Here is a 25,948-nt window from a genome sequence, read left to right on the forward strand (position 1 = left end):
AAATATTTTGTATCAATCACAAACACTTGCTCGCGACAAACAATTATCACCGAAGGTCTTTTCCAACAATCTGATTATTTCTGCACCAGAAATTTGATTCCGCACAAACAATTTTAATGGAATTTCTTTGTTGAATAATTTCGCACATCGTAAAAATCTTCGAATGAGCGTTATGTACTTCAGAAAGAAAGTGTATACCAAACACTAATGATTATCTTGTCTTGACATTTGGTAATGCTGTCACTCACGCGTTAATAAAATGTATAAAGCTATGGTCTTATATCCACTTATAAGTCAGAAAAGAGCATTATTTCGTGAACATTTTTTTTGTTGAACAGGCATTTTTTTGATAAATAAAAATCAATAAAGTAAATTTAAAGAAAAATCCAAAAACCCACAATATCAATTATTTCAAAGGACGACTACAGATAATAATTGAAGCGCTAGTCAAATGGGAGAAAGTGGCAGCGCCTGAAAAAAATTTTTGTTTTTGTGAAAAATTTACAATTCAGAATGACTTAAAAATCGAAAAAATATATCTTAGAAGATCCTGTGAAAATGTTAAGACGACCGATAAGGTCATTTCGACAAAATTTTTTTCAACGACCCTGAAAACTGGGTTTCCAGAAAAAAGTTAAAGAAAAACTTTAAAATTTTGGGAACCGATTTCACTAAGTGAAGGAAATTCTTACGAATATGCCAAAACTGCTTGCCGGACTAACTTCAAATTTTCGAAATATTCTCAAACATATGTAATTCGATTTTGTGAATATAACCCTCTAAATCAACTGACGTTAATTAGCGTCGTTTGGTGTTAATCGGAGCAAGTTATTCTAGACTCAATATTGTTCTATATTTACATATATCTGAGAATCGAAAGCATCAAATAATGAGACAATATAAATAAAGAATTTCGGCAGATAAATAATAAAACTCGACTAATCTACATTGAATTATATTGTCATGTCGATTTCGTGTCTTCGGCTCATATTTTAATCTATAAAATACCTTCACGACACAAATCCAAATAACTGTAGAATATAGCTTCAATTTCTTCCTAATTTTAGGCACACATAATTAATTACAAAGCGCGTTTGTATAAATGAACGGAATACTCGTACAGCAAGAAGCTTTTTATTTGTACAATCATTTTTCTTAAACAAAAAATACAAACAAAGTTAAAATTCTTCTATCCCCTCCCCAAACAAATTCCGCCTATGGCACTGTCTGCCTATTAGCGTACGAATTGTGTGAACAACACATAAACATTATGCGCCTACAAAGGTTAATTACCATCATTAAGTATGCCATTTACGAATTTGTATCAAAATCAGTGCATTTCCGAAGTAGTAATAGTAGTGCGGATTGCGTTTGGAGCAGTTAATTAGGATATATATAATGTTTGAAATATTGCAATTTTGTACATTAAGGCGTTTAATAGTAGTAAGACAATTTGGCGCTGAACAATCAGCTGAAATCAGCAGAATCGAAGCATATCTCATATCAGATCTTTATCTTAATTTTGTTCGGACAGTTTTTCTGTTCAGAGTATAAATATTTAAATAAATAGTTATAAAGGTGTTTTCTTAGACAAATGATATTCAAGAAGAAACAAAACTTATAAAATTTAATGTTATGACCAAGGATTTATCTTTATAATATCGAAATGTTTTGAGGCAAGTGATCGTCGCGGTTGGCTCCAGCCGAGGAACCCAATTTTCCACGACTTTTTTCAGCAATTTTGGGTCGTATAACAGAAATAACGCACCAAATATTCTCCTCCAAGGTGGCAATCGTGTCTGGCTTATCTGCGTAGACAAACGACTTCATATAACCCAAAACAACAAACAAATATTGTCCAGCGGTGTTAAATCGAATGAACTTGGAGGTCTAAACGCGAAGTAATGCACTCACCAAAAACCCCCTTCAAAAAATTGTATGCTTCGTAGGCTATATGGTATGTAACGGTTTCTTGTTGGAACCAAACGTGTTTCACATCAACATCCTCTACTATGATGGTCGACACGTCAATAAAATAAAGGAATTTGTGCTTAAGAATCGACGATTAACAGTCAGATCTCTTACTAGTATCATTGGAATATCGAAAAGATCTTCGAAAACCATTTTGAAGGATTACATGTGCCTAAGAAAAGTGAAATTGAAAAAACTTATAAACAAAATCTTACTATATTTGCTAATAGTAGTATAGACAAGCCCGAATTTTATATTAATATTTTGGAATATTAATTTATATAAAATATCTAGCTAGAAAATTGCAGACTCAGAAAATAAAGTTAACTGAAAACATTTACCAGAAGCTTCCAAAACTTAAAGATATATTACTACCTGTAGGTAAGAATACATTTACATTTAGTAAGAAGATAGTGCTGCGCAACTTAAATAAAACGCTTTATTCTATTTGCCACGCACTTTGGAAACTTTGTCGATCTAGCCCCTCCCGTCAATTGCAACTGGAAATAAAATGCACAATTTTCGTGAGAATTTTCCATTCAAATACCAACCGGTGCTGTCTGCATAATTTTTACATATAGCCGCCACACAGCTGTCAACTCAAGTCGTTACGCAGCACCTGTCACGTGCGTGGCACTGGGGTGCGTGTACTTTGTCGCCTCAAATGCACACCTTAGCTGCAGCAAAATCCACTCAATGACGGTATCTTCGCTCTGCTCTTAAAGCGCAGAGACTCTGTTCCCGCCTTTCGTTCACGCCAGCGCAGCACTTGCGGCGTTCCCACGCCGCCAATCAAAGTCATTTGCCTTGGCTTGGTTGGGAATTCGTTAGTCGTTTTGTGACACCTCTTTTATGTTTGCATTTGTTTATTGCATTTACATACATATTTATGCGGGAATTTGCATCTATTCACGGTATAATGGCGCTCATGCGCTCGCTCACAGATTTAAATATGTTTGTTTGTATGTGAGTGCATTTATGCGGTGAGCTGTCGCAGTTAACGCTACCACATTTTCAGAAATATAGTTATATGTGTGAATGTGTGTGTTCCCCCAACTTTATTGACAGCAATTCGCAATTTTAATTTGACATGCAATGTTGCAACAATAATAACACACTTAACTTGCTGTGCAGTTTGCAATATGCGTTTGCATTTTCAAATCCCCTCCGCTTACGCTTCAAGCTCCCCTCGGCGTCGTGTCACTTGTCGCTTGTCTCTTATATCTGCTGTCACTTGATTGCTGCTGTTTTTGTTATTTGTTTATTTTCGAAATTGCAACACTGAGGCAAAATGAGTAAATGTTATTTTGTTGTTGTTGTTGGGTTTGTGTTCGGTATTAGCGTATGCCACGCGAATGACAATACAACATAATGGCATAAATTTAGAATTTCAAGCTGTGCAATTGCCTGTGGCGTCATTGGTGGCTTTGCTTGTTAATTGATTTGCGCTTTAATTTTCCATACAGGACGCCGAAAAGTGGGAAATTTTTACTCTTTTACGTAGTAGAAAATACGTAAAGAAGAGCTATGTTTGAATATAACCGAACATACATAAGTCCGTGAATTTCCTTCAGATGCTAGTAGAATTTTATATTCAAATATGGGTGATCGAGGTAGTATCGAACCGAGTTTATCTTTTTTGTCAATAACACATGTTATTAATATGCCACACACCAATAATATGTGCCCAGGGTTTCATTAAAGAACCTCACATACCATCACCAATCATATGGAGCAAGGTCAGCCAGATGTTCGAAACTCCTGATAATATTTATATGGAGGCTGGGGAAAAGAGTGTGAGTAAAACACGCCCTCTCATTTTCATTGATATATGTAACTCCCATATTGACCGATATATGCGATACAAAGTCACCCCGAAATTCGAAAAACTTTAAATTAGCTATATCGGGGCTAATGGAAGTATTGGCCTGATTCAATCTATTTTTGACAAACTATTATCGGGAAAGGATTCTCTCCAAATTTCAGTCATATATCTCATATATTGAGAGATATTTTTGGAAAAAAGTCAACTACAGGCACAGGGGTCCCCATATTTGGTACCAAGCGGATTGAATCATTTTGGTCCGATTTGAACAATTTTTGGTTACAAGGTGACATGTTTTAGAGGCATTATTCGCACAAAGTTTTATCCCGATAAATTTTGGTGCTCGATTTGCAAAATAGAAAATGAAAATATCAGATGAAAACTAAATTGTTTTTTATAGGAAGTAGGCGTGGCTGTAGTCCGATTTTCCCTATTCTCAGACTATAACATCTCAAAATCCGTACAGCAGGTCTCGATAATGGCCTCGATAATACCCTTCTTACTACTCAGAAATAAAACAATAGGGTTTTCAGAAAACCCTTCAACTGTGTCCCTATTAGTCGATTTTACTTCCGCAGATGAAAAAGCAAATTCGCATAGATCTGCTGCCTTCTACGGCTTCAAAGATCCGTAAAGCGTCAACTACCATAGCCTTTTCACTTTAGTGCTACCGTACCATTTTTGCCTAGACAATTTTTCAAGATAATTAACTCCAAGAGAAGAGGAAGACCTCCATTTCGTTGAAAAACCAGATCGAGAAAGACCTGGCTTCACTTGGAATCTCCAATTGGCACCTCATAGCGGAAATAAAAAACGACTGGCGCGCTGTTGTCAACTCGACTATAACCGCGTATAACCGTGACGCTCAAAAAATTAACCGAAACCGAAAAAACCATAATTCGCTGAAGGCTTGTAAGGCCAAGCTGCGGTTAATAAGTTTATGGAAAATTGTACAGAGCGTTGACATACTTGTATGGACTCAGGAGCCTATTTTGAAGGCAATAACAAAGATTTATATAATGATGGTCCGATGGTCAGATGAAGTTCAGATGTGCTACGCCTCCTTTTTCCACCAAACATCCAACTATAATGTGGAGACTGTAACTGAGTAAATGTTATTCGGGTCCTGCCCGAAAAATGGAAATGCATAGTTCATAACTTGAAATGCTTGAAACTGATCTTCTTAAAGTCCGAACTTTTCCTGAAAAAATTTTAAATTTTTTTTGTATTTAAAAAGGGCATTGTGCTAATGGGAAGATGTCTTGGATGAGTCCCAATGGGACTATAGCCTACAAAGACTACCAGTAGCGCTAAACTGTAAAGGTTAATTCCCCTCCAATTTTATACATATAATAATATATAGATCACATATTCAAGCAAATAATAATGTGATGCCTGACGAAAAAAAACGAATAAATATAAATAGTGTTAATAGCTTAATTATGAAAAGATGAAAAAACATTAAAATTCTTTTAATAAATTCGCTTTGTCTGAACTTAATTTTACTGCCAGGCAGATGCCATTTTAATTTAAAAGATGCTTCTCAACTAAGCTCGAAAATGCCTAACCACACCCGCTTGCAGGCATATATTTCAAAGCAAGCTTGCAATTTAAACGTAATTAAAACAGTGTCGATGCGTAGAGTGTTTGAAAATTTTACACTAACGAGCTACTAATCCAATTAATTAGCTGAGAAATTATGAGCCTAATATAAAAGCAATAGACCTCAAGTAATTTAAATTAGTTTTTGTGCGCCAGAAGAAAGAAATAAATGATAAATGACAAAATTGTGCTAGTACATATAGAAACTCTAGTTAGCTCCTTCGTGACATTCTCTTGCTTCCCTCCTCCAGTGATGTGGTTATTCTTTTGTAGTTGTTAACTAAAAGATAAATACCATTTTGTGTGCGTGTGTGTAAAATTGTACTATATAAGTATATTCAACGCTCACGTTGCAGACGACACGTGTTCAATATTTAACGCCAAAAACGCAAAAGCGACATAAAGAAGAACGTTGAAAACAAAAGCACGACGCCCTCTACTGTAGTTGGCTCGTGCAGCTGCTTAAGCGAATGTGTCACATTTCGACAGCTGCGTGGACACTTATGCTAATTTGAAAATGTCGTTAGAAACATGTCGTCGCTGTATTCTCTTGTCCTCTTGTTATCCTTAAATTCTCAAAAGTTTTCTTTCTCAAGTCGCTTCTTTTTCAATTTCGCATTTTACGCATTTAATTTTCGTTTCACTTGCACGCCCTCCGCTTTGAAATTCGTGAAATTATCTAATTTGCCGTTGCATAATCTATTTGTTTTTAGCTACACAATCGCTGCGCCTCGTCGGTCAAAAAGGAATGTACTTTGGGCGAATATGCGGATTTAATTATACCGCCGACGGCCATCTGTCCAGCGGTCTTAGATCGCCAGCGCTCGGTAAATCAAGCGAATAAAGTGAGTTAATTATGCGTTAAGTTTTGTTGTAAAGCATTTTTTGTTTATGTTTCTGTTTATGTTTTTGTGTGTTCTTTGTTATTTTTATATTTTTGGATAAGATGAAAAAAAAAAGTAAATTCATTAACAATTTATTGACCAAAGCAGTTTAATTACTTAAATTTCGATTAGTTTAATTTAATTAGCTAACTTTTTTACTCTAAATTAAATTGAATTTAAGTTATGTTAAGTTAAGTTAAATCACATTATGTTATCTTAAGTTGAAATATGTCGTGTTATGTTACATTAATTTAATTTAAGTTAAGTTCGGTTAAGATAAGTTAAGTTATGTAAAGTGAGTTTAAGTTAAGTTAAGTCATATTATGTTATCTTGTTAAGTTATATCATAAGTTATATTATGTTGAGTTAAGTTGTCTTAAGTTAAGTCATGTTATGTTATGTTAAGTTAGACTATGTCTATTTAGGTTTAATTAATATAATCTCACTAAATTAATTTTTTCTATTAATGTCAAATTATCATAAGTAAACTTCAACAATTTCTATTTAATTTATATTAAGTTATATTAAATTAATTTCTTCCTGATTGATTTATTTTTATTGATTGGAATTGAATTAAGTGTATTTACTCTTTTAGGTGAAGTAAGTTTACTTAGCTCCGTTAAATTAATTGAAATTAAGTTAACATAAACTTATTTAATTTTATTCAAATTGTTTCCATTTAATTTAAGTTGGGTTAAGTCAAGTTAAGTTAAGTTAAGTTGGGTTAAGTTAAGTTAAGTTAAGTTAAGTTAAGTTAAGTTAAGATAAGTGAAGTTAAGTTAAGTTATGTTAAGAACACTTAATTTAAATTATGTAATGTTAAGTTAAGTTCCCTTAAACTAAGTTAAGTTAAGTTAACTTCAGTTAAGTTAATTTTGAAATCTTATCCAAAAATATTTTATTTTGCGTTCGAAATCAATTTTGTTTCATTAATATTTATTAATAATATATTAATTAACAAAAAATATATGTTAATCAAATATTTATGTATTCACCGAAACCTCACCAAATTTAAAATTAATTCATACACATTGTTTGTCTCTTCCATTCCTCTTCCCACGCAATATTTTAAATTACATTCCACCGCAAAATTTTAATCGGCAACCACAAATTCCAAAAATTACTCATACGCCAACGTGTCTGTGTACTCATCACGCTTATAAAACCACTCAAATTGGCATATCACCTAACACATCAATCAACCAAATGTGTTATCATGTGTTCGTCCTTAATTATATGCAAATTATTAAAATATTTGTGTTTTGAAAAATTATTTATAAATATATATAAATATTTGTAAAAAAAATGTGTTGCTAATATAAGAAATCGCAAATCAATCATCAGGCCACACATTTTCAAATTACACCGCCAAGCGAGAGCAGCTGTCCGTTGCTGGTATTTGTGAATCCAAAGAGTGGCGGTCGCCAAGGTGATCGTATACTGCGAAAATTTCAATATATGCTCAATCCGAGGCAAGTGTATGATCTGTCGAAAGGTGGACCAAAGGAAGGTAAGCAAGAAGTTTTAGTAGTGAAGTAAAAAATATTAAATAAAATATATTTTTATCTCTATCGCTTTCTTTGCGTTATTCTTTCTCTAGGTTTGACGTTATTCAAAGACATGCCGAACTTTAAGGTGATTTGTTGTGGTGGTGACGGCACGGTTGGTTGGGTGCTCGAAGCGATGGGTAAGTAAACAATTTTTTAATTGAAAAAGGGATGAGAAATTTGAACTCATTATAGTAACAAGTAATAGGGTATACAAATATAAATATGCATACTAATTTTTTCTAAATAATATTATAAAGATATTATGGTGTCACTACAATTACATACTGAATGACTTTTTGACAAAACAAAAGCAAACAAAGTTGCGTCACATTTTTTTCATGCAAAATTTCTCACCTCTACTCCATACACTTAGATTCCATTGAACTCGCCACACAACCGGCCATTGGCGTCATACCACTTGGCACTGGCAACGATTTGGCGCGCTGTCTGCGTTGGGGTGGCGGCTATGAGGGCGAAAATATACCCAAGCTAATGGACAAAATTAAGCGCTCGTCCATTGTAATGTTGGATCGTTGGAGTATTGAGGTGACGAATGCAGCGCCTGTGGCGGAAATACTACGACCAAAGGTGAGTGGGGGAAAAGTGTGTGAAATCGAAATAAAATGGAGCAAATCTGTGGTGCAAGACAAAAAAAAACATTTCTAATTGCAATATAATTAGAAAACAACTTCGTCAACCCATTGGTTGTCACTTCTCAACAGCAACTCAAACTATCATCATCTCATACACCATGGCAGACACACAAGCAATCTGTTTAAAAACATTTTTTTGTCCCCACTTTTTACATTTATTTTACTTTTTTGCACTTTGCTCGCACTTTTCAATGTCCTACTGACATTTTAATTGAAATCATCTTTGACTCAATCGACTTTTGGTGTACACTTTCACTGCGACATCGCTCGAACTTAGCTGAAGTGATTGCTTGCCACTTGCCAAAATCCAATTAGTACGAAAGCGATTTGATAGCAGCAACCCAGACCGGCATGCGTCAACTGTAAGCTCTGCTTTCAATTGCTTTCGTACTTTAGCTTTCTCTTCAGTCCGCTCTTCACCTTCGCCACTTTGTTCGCACACCTTTCGTAATCGCTTTACACCCCTCAAAAGTTCGGTTTAAATGCTATTACAAATATTGTTTGTCCCCTTAACCCTTTCAGCTCAACTAGCATAAGCTGCAGTAAAAAGTTTTGTAACGCAAAGCGCAAAAACTCTAAAAAAAATAACTGAAAAAATTAAATTCAATTCGATGGTACAATTCGAATGCTCTCTTGTATCCTTTCCTTTCATATATTTTTATTCGTTGCGTTTTAGTGCATAAAGCTAACTTGGGGCAATTTTAAGTCAATTTATGCTCTACCCATGTGTACAAATGATACACTCTGTTGACCCAAACCTTTGCCAGCAGAAGAAATAACTAGAAAATAGATTAAAATGGATTGCGAACTCACAAGCAATTATAAGCGATTGCATTGAGCTAATCTTTTTGCAATTTCGCAAAAGACAAATTCCGATTTACTTAAATGGCAATGAGTGTAAAAGAGATTACTCGATTACATATCACTCATATGCCAATGGTCTTGCCAAAAAAAGCAGTCAATTAAATGTCACTCATACGCAAGGTACGTTCCCTAAGTTCTTTGTTACTCATACGCACTGGTTATAAAAACTAAGTATTATAATATAATCACAACATTAGTAAATATAATTAAGTACATTTAAAAAATTAAACTGAAATTAATAATTATAATTAAGTAAATAAAAAATAATAAGCTAAATTAAATAAAAACCCGAAATAAATTCACAAAAGTTTGAAATAACATTTTATTACGCAAAAAAGTTATATTATAATTCTACATATAGATAAATAATTAAATTTATAGCTTTATTAAAATATATACAGTTTTGGACAAAACTAAAGCACCCCCTATTGTGTTTTTTTATGTCTAAATTTTTGAAAAATATAAAAGGACTAAATGGACGATTATTCTAGGTTATCAATTATGTATATGTACAGAGTTGATGTTTTAGATTTGCAGGCGTAATCACTCGGTGGCAAATCCATCAAGAACATATGGGAGATCGAATAGGGAAAGCTGTAAAACGAAGAATCAGCTTGTAGAACCTGAACAAATTGCTTTGAATGGCATACCGCATGAAACATAGTAAATAATTTAATTTCTTCTATGCCTAAAATATGCGTTTCAGTCAGCCAAAATAAAGGATTTGCTACTATTTTTTAATTTTCAGATATTATTTGCAAAGCGATGAAAGGGGTGCTTTAGTTTTGTCCAGTTCATTTTTAAACCATAAATTTTTTTGTTGTTTTAACTTATTTAATTTTGAAAACTGAAAATGAAAAGCTTTATTTTAATAAAAATTAATAAGAAACTATTGTCAAAATTTTAGATTTATTTATTTTTATTGTCTGAAAACAGCTAAGTTCGAGCTGAACCATAGTAGGGGATGCTTTAGTTTTGTCCAATACTGTATGTAAGTAACTTACTGATATGCGCTAAAATTATTACTAATCAGGCTAATCGGTCTTCAAACCGGAATTTTGGTTGAAACCTCAACAAATGTGATAATAGAATTTGTTAGTGATTTATTATGAATAATTGCAGTCTTTTTAATCTGAAATATTTCCTATAATAGAACAACTCTTCACATAAATTACAATTCAATATTAGAAAGAGAGTAAATTGTGTTACTTATACGCCCGGCACGACTTTAATATTGTATAATGAAAACAAAAACGCAAAACCAAAATGTGAATTATAAAAAATTAATAAAACGAAACAAGCTCAATTTTCTAATTAAAAAAACGAAAATTAGATGAGTAAGGAAGGGCTAAGTTCGGTTGTAACCTAATCATACTCTTGAAATCTGTCAGAATCAAAGCTGGGGAAATACTTTATGCACAACGATACCTGGTTATTATAGTTAAAAACATGTTTTTTCAGTTATATTAAGATAGCTCACATATTGACCGATATATGCGGTATATAGTTAAAAAATTTTCTTTGCCATATACCTATGGCGGCTAAGAGAATTATTAATCCGATTCAACCCATTTTTGACACACAGACTGTTAGCAGAACAGGATTCTCTCCGCATTTCTACAATATATCTCATATATTGAGCGTTATTTTCAATAAAAAATTCGCAATAAAAACATGGGGTCCAGATTTTCGGTATGTGGGGACTTAATCAATTTTGATCCGATGTGGACAATTTTTGATCAAAAGGGATTATTCATGCAAAGGTTTATCTGCATTGTTTGATTCGTTCATGATTAGTATACTAGAAAGTAACAGAATTTGATAGAATTTAAAATTGGGTTATATGAAAACGAGGCCTCTTATACCCGCTCGGATGTAATATTATAAGTCTATGACTCATTTAATTACAGATCGCACTTTTATTAGTTTTTAGCCTGGTAGGGTGCATAGTTATAAATCGAATTTACCCATTTTCTCAGGGTGGTTAAGGATGCCAAAAAGAGGGAATGTGGTTATTACAACTTGAGTTGTGTAGGAGATATGTAAATTTAATTTATTTAGTACAAGCAGAACCCCGCCCACATATTAAATTTTTTTCAACCGTAGATGCCCCTTTTAATGAAATTTTGTTGCATTAAAAAACGGCCTTATGACGTATTGAAACGGAGTATGGTACTTCCTACAATTTCGATTAATTCATCGAGGTAACACAGACGAACTGACGGGCAGACAGATAAGCACTAGGAATTCAATACTTCTCGCCATCCTGATCATTTGTATATAACACACTACTTTATATATATAACATACTACATTCAAAAAAATTAAACAGAAGGTAATAAAAAATATTTCTTTGCAAAAAAATACCCCTTAAAAATTCAGATACACTAAAATAGATTTCTAAAAAAAATGAAATTAAATTATTTTTAACTAATTTATAATAACGTGCTTGCTTTATTTTATTTTATTTTATTTTATTTTATTTTATTTTATTTTATTTTATTTTATTTTATTTTATTTTATTTTATTTTATTTTATTTTATTTTATTTTATTTTTTATTTTATATTATTTTATAATTTTTGTTTATTTAATTTACATAATTTAATTAAATTTTATTTTATTTTTTTATTTTACTTTATTTTATTTTATTTTATTTCATTTTGTTTTAATTTATTTTATTTTTAAGTTTTTTTACATTTAATTGATATAATAATTCATCCTCATTGTGTGTTCATGAAATCTAGTTACAGTTTATTATAATTAAACAGATTCTAAATATATTGAAATTTACAAAAAAAAAACCAGAAACAAAAAAAATTACTTTAAGCATTTCCCATGCACTTATTTTTAAGATATCCTAGCCTCAAAGTCAAAGAAGCCGTCTAATCCCATCTAAAACAGTTTAGTCTCCTCATATGCGCAAAACCATTTTATATAAATTTATGGCTTTCAAAAATCTTTTTGTTTGCATTACTTTATTATTGCATAACAACACACTCGTGCCTGTATTTATTTATGCACAACTCGTACACCATGCCACGATGTGTTTTTGAGTTCCACTCAATGCTGCACCACATTGCAATGAACGCTCGTTTAGCATGCATATAATCGACTTACTTCTTCCTACACAGGTCACGCTCCACTCGAATATGCAGAAAGTGATTGAGCTATCGCAGAGTGTTGTGGTCGAAAAGGCGCTTTTCGAGAAATTCGAGGAGTTCCACCGCAGCACCAGCGTTTGCACGAACATGTGCAGCGGTAGCAGCAGCAAACAGGAGCACATGACCACAACGGCATCCACGTCATCGATGAGTTCGTCGATTACCACAGCAACCGAATACGCCACCGATGCGGTTGGCGGTGGCATACGAGGTGCGAGTGTCGGCGGTGCGGGAGGTGGCATTGCGGGCAATGGTGGTGGTGGTAGTGGAGGTGGCAACGTGGGTCGCGCAACCAAAAGCATATCAATGTCGACATTCGAAACGAAGCGCACGCTCACAACACTCAGCAATAGCAGCAGCAGTTGCAGCAGTACGAGCACAATTATTAGACAACAAAAGCAACAACAACAGCACGAGGAACAGGAGCGCCAAAGGGAGCGACGCGAACGAACGCAATCAGAAGACTTGCAATCACCTGGCACACCGCAAAAGCCGGAAATGGCTAAAAGCGTCGATGGCGATGCAATTGATGATGAGAGCAACAACAACAATGACAACGATAAAACGAACAATTGTGTTGTGAATCGCAGCGAACGCCATTCAATACACGCGCCTGCGGTGGCAACAGACATTCCAAATAATCCGCCAACTGAGCAGAAAAGCGAAGTGGAAGCAACGCTGGCGCCAGAACAATTACAGACACCTCCTAGCGCGAAAAGCATATCAACACCAACAGAAAGGGAAAATATTGGACTCAGCACTGCATCGATGAAAGCGACCACCGCCGCAACCATCAGCACCACTCCTGACACCACTGCCCCCACCGCACCCATTAGTCACATTAGCAACGAGGTAGAGCTCGCAGCTGCAGCAGTGACAGCAGCGGAAGTATCGACTGTCGCTGACAGCTCGACAGTGCCAAACACGCCATTGTCACCGACATCGCCATTACCGATCTCTTCGGCATCGCCCAAATATTCCCCTACACCATCTGGCACCGTTGGCGCACCAGAGCCGGAAACATTAGCAGCAGATGCAGAACCCACAACACCGTCCACATTGACTTCGTCCGGCAGTGCAGCAGCGAAAAGTCAGACTGTCATATCTCTGCCCAAACAGATTAAAGTGCAGCCGGAAAAAGATTGCACAGTGCCCTATAATATCATCAACAATTACTTCTCAGTCGGTGTGGTAAGTTTAATCTTTGTAAATTATGAATGTTTATATTGAACAGGGGTTAACAAGAAATATCTCATGAAATGCTTAAGCGGAAGGTCGGAACCATTTTGTTTTATAAGTAATAGATCTAAAGCGCTTTCTACTGAGAGGAAAAAAATCTTAAGTCCATCAGCTGTTATTAGCGAGGTCACAAACCAGTCGAATTTAAGTATCTGACTCGTATTAGAAATACAGCAGACAAAGACTGTGTTCATTAAGGACAATATTTCCGGAAAATTTAACGGCCAACCTTTAACTGGGTCACATTTATGTATGTATACACTTAATTTTGAAACTTAAGCATTGGAACCTCTTACATTTGGAACATCAAGGGACCGTTTACGATTAAGGAGAAATACAAAAACTAATACATTATAGGGGTTTAAAATGGAAAAAACTGTAATCACAATCATTAATTTAGAAGTATTTTGGAATAGAGTTGCCATCTTTCAAAAAAATTTGAACTTAAACTAATAGAAAATACATTTCAAAGAAAATATCAGCGAAGTGTTCCCAGAGCTTTCAATAAAAATATATTTTACAGGGTTGCCACCTTTTAATTTAATAAGAAAACTTTAGTTAAATTAAAAAGACGATTGATTTCAAAATAATAAAAAAAATTGTTATCACAATCGTTCATTTAGAAATATTTTGTAATAGAGTGGCCACCTTTCAAAAAATTAAAACCTAAATTCTTTTTTTCAATTTTCTCAGAGCCTCCAACAAAAATATATCTTACAATAGGGCTGTCACCTTTTAATCTAATAGTAAAACTTTGTTAAATAAAATAACAATTGATTCCAAAATACTGCGTTTCCACTGAATAGAATCGAAGAAACTGTTTTGAAAATATTTTTGTTCGGAGTTGACAACCAACAAAGTAATAATTAACATTTTGTTATTTAGTTAAGCATCAAAAATCTTCAATTAGTCGAGAAATTAGTCAATCATTTTCTTTTTTATTAAAACGATATTTTTACTGGGTTCCCATAAAGAATTATAAGAATTTAGTTGCCATTAAAAACCTCTTGGATAAATAGTGTATCAGGCAAAGTACATTGGAAAAATCTTTTCTGCTCTCTGGCATGTAATATCTGACATCAAAAGATCCGAAAAAAAATCTGGTAACTATTAGGTTAGGTTAGGTGGTAGGCTGATATTCGTAAAACCACGAATAATCTCAATTGAACTACTAGAGCCGCTTTTCTGTTGTGTAATCCAGAACTCTTAAGTACGGAGCAAAAGAACCATCATAAATCTGCAAAGCGCCTAGAACCAGTCAGAAATTTATTGAGCTGGCTAAATTCTACTCCAGCCAATTGGTCGGGTTCGTAGAAAGTATATATGCTTCTACGTTAGTCTGGCGAAAGCTGGCTCAGAAGTCTCTCGCAATGTCACAAGTGCAGTTTGCTGACCAACGATTGCTGAGCTCGCGCGAGGCTCATAGATCTAGCGCCGGAGTGCACAACGAAGGGACTTGTTCTCATCTTATTGGGATTTGGGTACAATTTCCAACGATTCTGTAATGAACATTCATCCACAAGTTTAATATGGAGATAGCGATGTCATGCACTACTTGATCAGCCATTATAACAAGTCTACTATGGGAGTGGATGCATACCTCCAACAATCTGAAAGAATAGTTGATTAAAAGCTCCCTGCAGAAAACTCCCCTTCCTTCTTTAATGGCGCAGACACTGCTTATGCGAGTTAACAACAGCTGATCTCTCCAATAGAGTGGAGGTCTTCCTCTGCTTCCCCTGGCGGGTACTACGTCGAATACCTTCAGAGCTGGAGTGTTTTCATCCATACGGACGACATGATCTAACCATGTCCCTCTCCATATAAACTGTTAAGTCACTTATCAACTTTTAGGTTAGAATTCACTAGTTTCTATTCGCAATCAATCACATTATAGATTGGTGTGGAAACAGTTTGGAATGATAAGAATTTTTTCTGATAGCTGTATCAGCCTATTCAAAGTCTTCACTTTTGAGCTTGCACTCTTCCATATGTAAACATTTCATTTATTCTCCATCTGTCAGCTCATCACTTTTATAATCGGCGACTTGCTTTATAATTCATGTAAATAAATCACTCTCTTATTGCTGAGCAATGCCATTCATTTAAGAGTATTTATGATAACCGCAAATAAATCTTTCCAGCTTAAACACTTTAATCCGCTATTTTTTAGTCATTTAACGCACTCAACTATGGAAAAATATTACAAATTTCCGCTTGATTATACAGGGTGCATTTATGCGTAAAATTAAATGCCTTCTGTCTGCCGGCAACTCGTTTCCAGTGACATTTTTCTCGCACACATTACATTTTTTTATCACCAGCAAACAAATGTACGACAATATAATATATAGATCCTATATATTAATAACAGTACTTTGCATATGTATGTATGTAATATACACCCATGCATTGCCAACTTGTCGCTGTGCATATTGCGACCATATAAACCGTAACGGCTTGTCCTTTTCCCATGATTTATACTCGCTGACACTAGGCTATGAAACCTTACAGCAGACAACACAATTGTCGACCGACCGACAGGCCGACCGTATTTATTTCTCAACAATTTACGCCAAAGCCACTAATCCCACCGACTTTTTAGTGCTTCTCCACTACTTGCTTTCATTTCAGTTTGTTTATTTTTATTTTTGCTCCGTGTTTTTTTTTTACTTTTTGTGCGAGAGTTTCTACGTCGCCATTACTTTTGCTTTCACTAAGCGGATTTATTTGTTTCTGCTAGTTTCTTTTCGCGCTGTTGTGCTGTTATCCCTCTCGCTTGAAATGCTTCCAGAAGGAAGAATATAGTGGTGATGTGTATTATTGTTATGGATTTAAGTGAAAGTTTTAATAGAAATTACGAGAGATTAAACAGTTGAATTGGATATTCGATAGCGACATATTTTACATTATCTATAAAGTATTTTCTAAAAGCAGTATAATGAAGTCTCTCATGGCTTTCTAAGAGCCTTCAAGTTTATCTATAAAACAGAAGGAAATAATTTAACCTTTTCGGGGACTTACTTTATACTAAAAGAATGCCAAGGCGGATTACTTTGAGGTGGACGACGTAGATTATGAAGAATAAATTAAGAATTTTAAAATAAGAAACCAAGTCTTACTATTTTTTGCTCATAGAGTAGTACCACACAATTTGCTCGACTCCTCGAGGGAGATTTTCTATTAATGTGTCGCACTTTTGATTTTCAAATTTTGATATAATACTCCGATAAAGTGTAAGATGTCTGCAAAACATCTGTACGACAAAAAATAACCTACGAACATCAGTACTTCTTGTCAATTGAGATTATCGACCTTTTACAGTCATTTTTGGTACTAAATTATAATATCATAAGCTGAACTAACTTACTTAGAGACTGTCACTATATCTACCAAAATTTTCAAAACGAATATATTTGAAGGACGAAGACCATCCATCCAATTCGGTATATGAAGACTAATTGTAGACTATCCAAGCCAGCGGCATTCTAATATACCATAAAACTATCTAGAGAGAGAGTGAAAACTTTTCCTCTTTTTTGCCAAATTCTGCCAAACATTTTTATATAAGAAATCTCACAAGGAAAAAAAAAATAACCAAGTTACGTACATACATACATATATGTATATCAAAAACTTTGAATTTATTGAAATCTTCATATTTAAAGCTGTCAAGAGCACTCTACAGCCATTATTAAAAACTGAACCAATTTTTGGCATAAAAATTATTATATTAAAATGATGAATCGCAACTCCGTTCCTTGATTAATGGTACTTCTTAAAGATTTTCGTAGCACTAGAACCAAAATTAATTAATTTATGCCACAAATAAGTATGTTGCAAGCGTACGCAACTTCTTCTAACTATGCATTGTTATCATTACGCTTGTAAGTCTCAATTGTCAAGGTTGTCATGCAGCACTGTTACCGCCAGCGTTGCCTTGGCGTCACTTTTAACATTGTCTTTATTGTTATTGTTATTAGTGTTGCCCTCATTCGGTCATATTTTATGTAGTCATATTGTCTTTTATTGAAGAAAATAAACTTGCTGGATTATGATTATTATTAATATAATAATTATGATTGCCAACGCCGCGCCAAAGCGCACACAGCCAGACAAATATACACACGCGGCTACGAGCCACACACAACTTCGTGACGCGCTTTAATAACAACAAGGTTTGTTGCACACTCACTTGTATTTGCAATTGTGTTGGTTTCGTTTTAAGCAGAAGGCATCATTAAATGCCTTCATTAGATTAAACTTCTTGTCATGGCCCACACACCTTCATGCCAACACGTTCATATATTAGTACATACATACATTAATACGAACGTACTCGGTAACTTAAGAGTGGCGCATGTTGCCATGGAAAAAAGATTTACCTTTAGCTCTAGAATCCATAAATTAAAATGAGTGCTAATTGTAATTTAAAGTATTTTTAACTGTTGAGAATGCAATAGGTTGTAAAAAAATTTTAATTAAAAATAAATATTAAATGAAAAGGCAAAAGGCAAAAGGCAAAAGTAGTATAAGTATATGAAAAATAAAAATAAAGTTTTTATAAAGTATAAATTTTCTCTAATAAAGCAGTAAATGCCCTAATGCCTTCTTTTTCATAAAAAATTTAATTAAATTTGCGATCTCAAGGTAATCTTTAGTGTGAAAAAATCTGCTTTGAAAAATCCTACATTGAAAAAACGATAAAATTTTTATAACGAGACGAAACAAGGAAAATATGTTAATAAAACATCTGGCTAATGACTGATGTCATACGTCATATGAGTGATGAGTATTTTTTATTAAAAAAAAGTTGCAGACGAAAGATAAGATAAAGTATATCTCAATTCCTAATTCTTAGATATTTGATTCTTTATTCGTAATTCCTAATTCCTAATTTTTAGTTCTCAATTCATAATTCTTAATTCTCAATTCTTGATTCTTAATTTTTAATTCTTAATTCATAATTCATAATTCATAATTCATAATTCATAATTCATAACTCATAATCCATAATCCATAATTCATAATCTATAATTCATAATCCATAACTCATAGTTCATAATTCATTCATAATTCATAATTCATGAGTGATGTTCACAAGCTAATAACCACAGTTTTCTACCGAATATAGGATACATAACATGATCAAATTTGACCCGGACTGGCCAAAATCGTACATTTCCAGGTACAAATCTTTATAATCGTTTTCATAACAGGCTTCGAATGCCAAGGCTTATTTTAGTCTTCTAAAAATTTTCCCGCCCGGCTGGAATATCGTTGAGTGCCTTCAACGAATTATTTTTTTCAGGCCATTTTTGAAGCGCCATTAGCTACGTTTCCAGCATTGACACGCTTCATATACCTAAACGTTTAGAACACATAACTAAAACGTTTACCAAAATCGTTTGAATCGTTCCGTAAGAGATGTTTATGAACCTCTGCTATCTCTCTAATGCCGATACATCGATTTCTTAGCAAACTTTTCTTATATTTATGAAATTGAAAAAGGTGGATTGACGAATGACAAGAAGCATGTTTCGAATAACCTCAGAACCTTCACTAATTGCTTTGTGATACTAAAAAAAGTTCTACCATTTCAAGAAAAAAAAACCGATTCGGATTCGCGTACAACTTAAATGGATCACATCGAGCCAAATATGATCAGATATCCGATCGGATTTATGCTTCCATATTTCATAACCTGGACAGCTGTAGAACAAATAAGATACAACAAATCTTTAGAAGTAAAGTTGTCCTACGACCTATTTATTATAAAACTTTCATAGCATTCTTATGATACTAAGTGCATCTTGGAAATTTTCACTGAACACATTAAAAAATTTTCATAAATTCAGTTTCTTACTTTCTTTCAGAAGTCTTCATAAGAACTTAAAAAAATCTCCATCACAAATTAAGTTCACTGTGCGCCTCATGCTGTCGTAATAAATTTCATAGTATGCTTTTAGGCGCATTTAATATTCATGCCGCGGTTGCTCTTCCTTGTTGCGCATATTATGAGCGACCAAATTGTATTAGCGGCCTACGAGAACACCTACAAACACACACACGCAAACATTGCCATACATTTGCATATCCATTATAAACACAGTATTGTTGTTGCCCTTGCCATTAGGTTAGTATTTTATTAACGTTGAACGCGCTTGTGCTTTCAATTTTCGGCGACACGTTGTTAATATGTTTCGGTTATGCCGCTCATTACGACAAAATCAGATTAATCGGCAAATCGAGAAGCACGCAGCATGCAAATTCAACGTTTAGTTTATTGTGGAGTGGCGAGAAGGTTCTTTAAAAACCGCATAGTGTTTTTGTAATAGATTTGCATTGATATTTATACACGGTACGACCATAAGGAAACGTTGATTAACCTATAAAGTATCTATGTAAATAATCAGCGGCACGAGTTTAGTCGATTTAGCCATGTCCCTCTGTATATATCCGAACTAGACTCTCAGTTTTTGAGATATCGTTCCGAAATATTGCTCACGTTCTTTACTCTTCAAGAAGCTGTTGATTTTGGGGGATCGCCGATATCGGATAAAATTGCTTAAAGCTGCCATATAAACTGAACAATCAAAATCAAGTTGTTGTATATACAATTTTTTATTTGACAAGATATCTAGACGAAATTTGGCATGGTGTATTTTTTAAGGCAACGCTAAAATATTCGAAGAAATCAGATCGGATCACTATAGCATATAGCTGCCATACAAACTGAACAATGAAAATCAAGATCTTGTATGAAAATTTTTTTTGTGAAGGGCATTAAAACTTCGGCGTAACCGAAGTTAACGCTTTTGTTGTTTTCCTTTGAAATTTGAAATTGAAAAAGTTTCTGCTTACGTTATGCATTAATAAACACGTGTAAACACAAATAAACGAAAAAATAGCTTTTCTTATATCTATACATTCTAGTGGCTTGTTTGTTGGCTAACATAAAAAAGTGTTGTCAGAAAAAAAAAGCCTAATTTTTTTACTTGCCGAAATTACGTCCTGTCCACTTCAATGCTGTCAACAAAAAGTTTTACACCATGCAGTGGTTATTCCTTAAAGAGACATTTTGCTCGAATTGGCAATAAATCCCATTTAAGCGAAATACAAAGAAAACCTTTTACTTATATATACTTACATACTATATGGTATAATATGTATGTAACTTCGTTGAGCTACCGTAACCCATTTCGAGCTGTCAACTATTGCTGACATTCTAGCATTAAGTTTAATTTTAATTCCGCTATAATCCCAAACTTACTTAGATAAATACATACATACATACATACATATATCTAAGCTCTCTCCCTCCCATTTCCGCTTGCAATAAACTCCAATAAAATAGCTATTAAAGTGAGCGCAATAGCAGTGTAGTGAAGTCATTGCCCCACAACGCGCTCTTTCTGCATAAATTCACATGCCACCACTATAACCCATACATACAAACACTAGCACACACTCACATCAAGCAAGCAGAAAGTGAAGTAGCAAAGCCATTTGTTTCTGTCAGGCACACACACAAGCGCGCACGCCCGCTCATTGAGCTGAAGAAAAACGCACGTTCGCATAATGATGTGGCATACTTTTAGGCGCGCTCACACACAAACGCCTTTGTGCACCCAAAATGGCATCGTTGCCATCCGCCAGATTACAATCAACACATTTCGCGGCAAATAGGAATTTATGTGGCCAAATGTGCGCGGCAGTAAATGGCCAGCAAAATCACTGATTCGCACATGTACACGAATTCGTTTGTGTGTGTGAGCGAGTGTGTGCGTTTGCATCAAAGCGACAGCTACTACAAAATGAGCAATCTCATTTGGGCTGATATGTGCATACAAATGCGCCTAAATGCTTGTATATACATATGTGTGAGTGCACAGATACATATGTGTTTGTGTGTGTGTTGTGTTTGCCAGCAGTTAACAGTTGAAAATGGCACATTGGCACTACACATAAGCAAAACTGTATATATTTTCTATCTATTCATATATATACATACAGACACATATATGTATATAAATATATAGTCACGAAAATGCCTGTTCTGCCGTTTAAGCACAACACTTTTACGGCCCACCATCAAATTCGCATAAAATAAACAAAGAGCGTAAAGTATACAAGTGGATAAGCCAAAATGTTGTTTTTGCCTGCGGCAATGCTTGGAGGAAAATTTAATCAAAAGATTTTTGTTAATACTTAAGTATTCGGTTGTTTATATGTAAATGCGTTTTTAATTACAGTGGGCACATAAAGTGAAACTCAACGTAACCATTATCGGTACATATGTTTTATAATTAAAGTTTGGCAATCATAAAGTTTAAACTCAATGTAAGTCGTTCATGAGTTATTTTGTTGATGAAATTGAATCTTTTTTTGCGGCCAACTTCAGATCTTAACATCTGATAATACAAAGCTTTAAAAATAAAATGTTTTAAGTGTGATCTGTTCAATCCAAAAAGAGATCCCACAATCGTGTTAAACGGGTTAAAACAGCCCACCGTTAAAAAACTGATTGGGTCTTACAGTGTAGCTTCAGGCCGGAAAAATCAACAACTGACCAGATATTTACGGTGACAAATCTTGGAAAAAGCCCATGATCTGACTATATCTGAATTTGGTATAGCCGCAAAACTAATACGGCTGTGTAAACTGACGTTGATCAATACTAAAAGCTCTGTCAGGATCGGGAAGGACCACTCCGAGCCGTTCGATACCAAACAAGATTTCAGACAAGGCGACTCCCTATAGAGAGACTTCTTCAATCTGCTGCTGGATAATATAATTCGAGCTGCAGAACTAAATAGAGAAGGTACCATCTTCTATAAGATATATGTATATCATTGGCTGACCAACAAAGGCCAAATTCTACAAATGACTTACGTGACGATGATAACATCTGATAAGGGCGTTACGAATTTTCAAGAAAAAGGTTTTGCGGAAAATTTATGGTCTTTTGCGATTTTTCGTTCCGACAATTTTGAGTCTGAGGATGCACTCCGTCCTGGAATGACTCTTGAAGCCGATGTGAATAAATTAAAGTCGTTGGTTAACACAAATTGCCCAGGGTGGCGCAGTTCACTGAAACGTTTTAATTTCAATGGAAACGGTTCATATATCCTTATGGAACGAAATTTGCTTCGCCGCAACGACTGTTGAAGCGTAGAAGGCGATGAAAAGTGGGTTATTTACAAGAATGTAAAGCGCAAGAGATCATGGTTTAAAAGCTTTGAACCATCGCCAACCACTTCGAAAGCCGTTAGTCACAAAAAAAAACGGTAATGACGATATTGTCTTCGTTTATTTTGAGCTTTTGCCGAACGAATTGTGAAATGTATTGTGATCAGCTAGACAAATTAAGTGAATCACTCAAACAGAAGAGAACAGAATTGATCAATAGAAAAGGTGCGGAACCTCAAAAATATGCAAAATTTTTAAAATTGAATGGAATGCGCCACCATATGGGCAATGAAACAAATAACACTTTTCTACATGTTTCTATTAAATAATCGTTGAAATTTTGAAAAAAATACATGCAAGAACTATATTCTATATACACAATAAATAATATAATTTTCTCACGATCATGCAAAAATAATTGATCGGTATAACCTAACTTATGAATTTTAAAAATAAACAAATAGTTAAAAATTATTTTCTAAAGTTGTAAAAATATTATTGTTAGATTAAGTCTTATAAATTGAATAAAAATAGCACGAAAGCAATAACGAGCATACATGTCTGAAACAATATTGAGTGAAAAAATGTTATTTTCCAGCTTAGTTTATGATTAATACCATGATATTCCAAGCAAATACATCACTCGTTCTCCTTTTCTTTTTGGTACAAATAGTTGTCATATTAATAAAAGTTCAATAATGCGTCATAGCTTAAAGTTTTGCAAGCACACTTACATCATTGCACTACAGCAACTCAATTGTAAATCCCTTACGGCAAACCACTCACAAGAGCACAGAAAATGCGCAAACGAATCCCATCACAAAACCGCTATTTGCTTTTATCCGATTTTTGTTTCAATACCTACTATATATAGTACATACATATTTGCGAAACATACACACATACATATGTATATACATACACATTTATATACAGTCTTTACATAAAATTGCACTACCAGATTATGACAACATCTGCTTTGCGTCAAAGTGCTGTTGTCACACATCGACTAGCGGTAAACTGTAGAGCTTTTGATGGGTATGCACACACACACACACATTGAGGGGAAAACAATTTTATAGCGGTCGAAAGGCAATCATTGCTTGGTGATCTAGTTTCACTATCACAACAACACTCAAATACTACAACAATTTGACTACGATAAATATATATGTATATGCGCACATATGTGTTTTTTTTGTTGTATTACAACATGACCGATTGATTGGCGGTGAAAAGTTTACCACAATCGGCACAATCGACGGAAAAATGCAGACCGCCAATCCGCCATGTGAGGCCACAAAATCGATGGCTTCATTAGTACTTTATAAAATGGCAGGCGTGATTTATTTACGAGTGCGTATGTGTGCGTACGTATGCAATTTATATGAAAAGATATAAGTAAGCTACTTATGTGTGCCTGCCTTATTGATGCGTCTCGGTTAAACCGTTATTCAGTGATTTCTCAATTCAACCGCATGCATAATAAAAAGGTATTTTGTCAATGCTCGCACATACACACATAACCAAGTGCAAACATGTAAGTTTACGCGTCAAGCTGAAACCTTCCATTCTCCGCCAAGTGAATATTCGCTTGCTCCCTTTTACACCCTGTCGCTTTTAGCGATTTTCGCATTTCTTTTGTGCAACGCATGCCCCATTGTATCACTGCTTTAATTCTTTGTATATCTCGTAAATCTTCCGAGCATATATTAAATTTTATATTTACAACATTTTATTTATTTGCCTTCTTTGCTTTTGTCCTTCAAGCGTGTTACACCTATTCGTTAAGAGTCAACTTATGTTCTTTAGTCCTCAGACTGTCATATTTCATGCGGCAGTCCTTCTTTGTGCACATAAAATATGTAGCTACCTTACTGCAGTCTGAATCTTATACTCGTGCACATGAGTGAATGTGTATATACCCAGTAGGAAATTGTGGATGTGATAATATTTAGCGCTACATAACAGATATTTGTATAGATATGGGAAAACTTATTTTATGGATGATAATTTCAATAATAAGGAAATTTGTTTTCTCAGAACGGTCTAGTCTAAAGTCAATTTAGAATTATTCTCAAAATGCCTCTAGCTAGCCTCAGTAATAGCTGTCGAAATCAGCTCTCAAGAAGCTGTTAAAGCTCTTTAAAAAACTTTTTAAAAAGAAAAAGGAAGGACCAATTTTTGGTTGTAACTCTTCACTAAGTATTCGAAGCAAACGAAAGGTTTAACTGAGACCTGACACCTACCTACACTTTTCATAAACATTAGAAGAGTTCGCATTTCCCAAACTCTCATGCTATTAAAATAAATACAAAATGTTTACTTCATGAGCCTGCTTCTTAACATTGCTAACCTCACTTTACTAAATATGTCAATGGATAAACTTCAAATAACATATTTTGAAACTTTCTTCATGAGCACTCTGGTGTTTCTAGTCAAATAGCATTCTTCTAACTTCCGTTTTTTAGCAAACATTGGGATAAGATTTCAAGGTCAACAAAATGAAAATTCTATGATTAAACCGTATCACCAATGGAATGACAGTTAGCAGAATTAAAACTTTCGACTGTATAGTTGTATGGGGAACGATGCTGTGAAATTTTAGTATACCACAATTCTAATTAGGAATATTTAAACATAACGATGTGAAATTGAAGCAACTAAAGACATGCTTGTATTACTTAGCTTTTAGCTCATCCAAAAATAACGGAGAACTAAAATTTTCATAAATTACACCTAAGAACAGTTACCACAGTTACCTTACCTACCCCAAGCTAACATAACATTACTTAATCTGTCAATGGATAAACTTCAAATAATAATATATTTGCCATTGTATCATGTCTCGTTTCACTATGATACAAGGCTTGGAAATTGGCCAAGATTATTACGCAAATTCGCGTTCTCTGAAAAAATCACAAACTCACATTCTTCGAAAAATTATCTTCTCAGATATCTGGTTTAATGGCTGAATCAACAAACAAAATTGTCGTCTTTGGAGTG

The 25,948-nt window shown here is 34.3% G+C and overlaps 1 protein-coding gene across 1 annotated transcript in view; it reads left to right on the forward strand.

Annotated features, from left to right (window-relative positions):
• The window catches only part of LOC126756798 (diacylglycerol kinase 1), a 197,720-nt gene that overhangs the window by 159,310 nt on the left and 12,462 nt on the right, over positions 1-25,948 (forward strand). Inside the window, exons 13-17 of the mRNA XM_050470188.1 lie at positions 6,112-6,243; positions 7,627-7,792; positions 7,883-7,969; positions 8,206-8,420; positions 12,482-13,702. Coding sequence (XP_050326145.1) covers positions 6,112-6,243; positions 7,627-7,792; positions 7,883-7,969; positions 8,206-8,420; positions 12,482-13,702 — 1,821 coding nt within the window. The remainder of the gene's footprint in view (positions 1-6,111; positions 6,244-7,626; positions 7,793-7,882; positions 7,970-8,205; positions 8,421-12,481; positions 13,703-25,948) is intronic.

Source organism: Bactrocera neohumeralis, chromosome 4 (assembly GCF_024586455.1).
Source record: "Bactrocera neohumeralis isolate Rockhampton chromosome 4, APGP_CSIRO_Bneo_wtdbg2-racon-allhic-juicebox.fasta_v2, whole genome shotgun sequence".
Lineage (NCBI taxonomy): Eukaryota > Metazoa > Arthropoda > Insecta > Diptera > Tephritidae > Bactrocera > Bactrocera neohumeralis.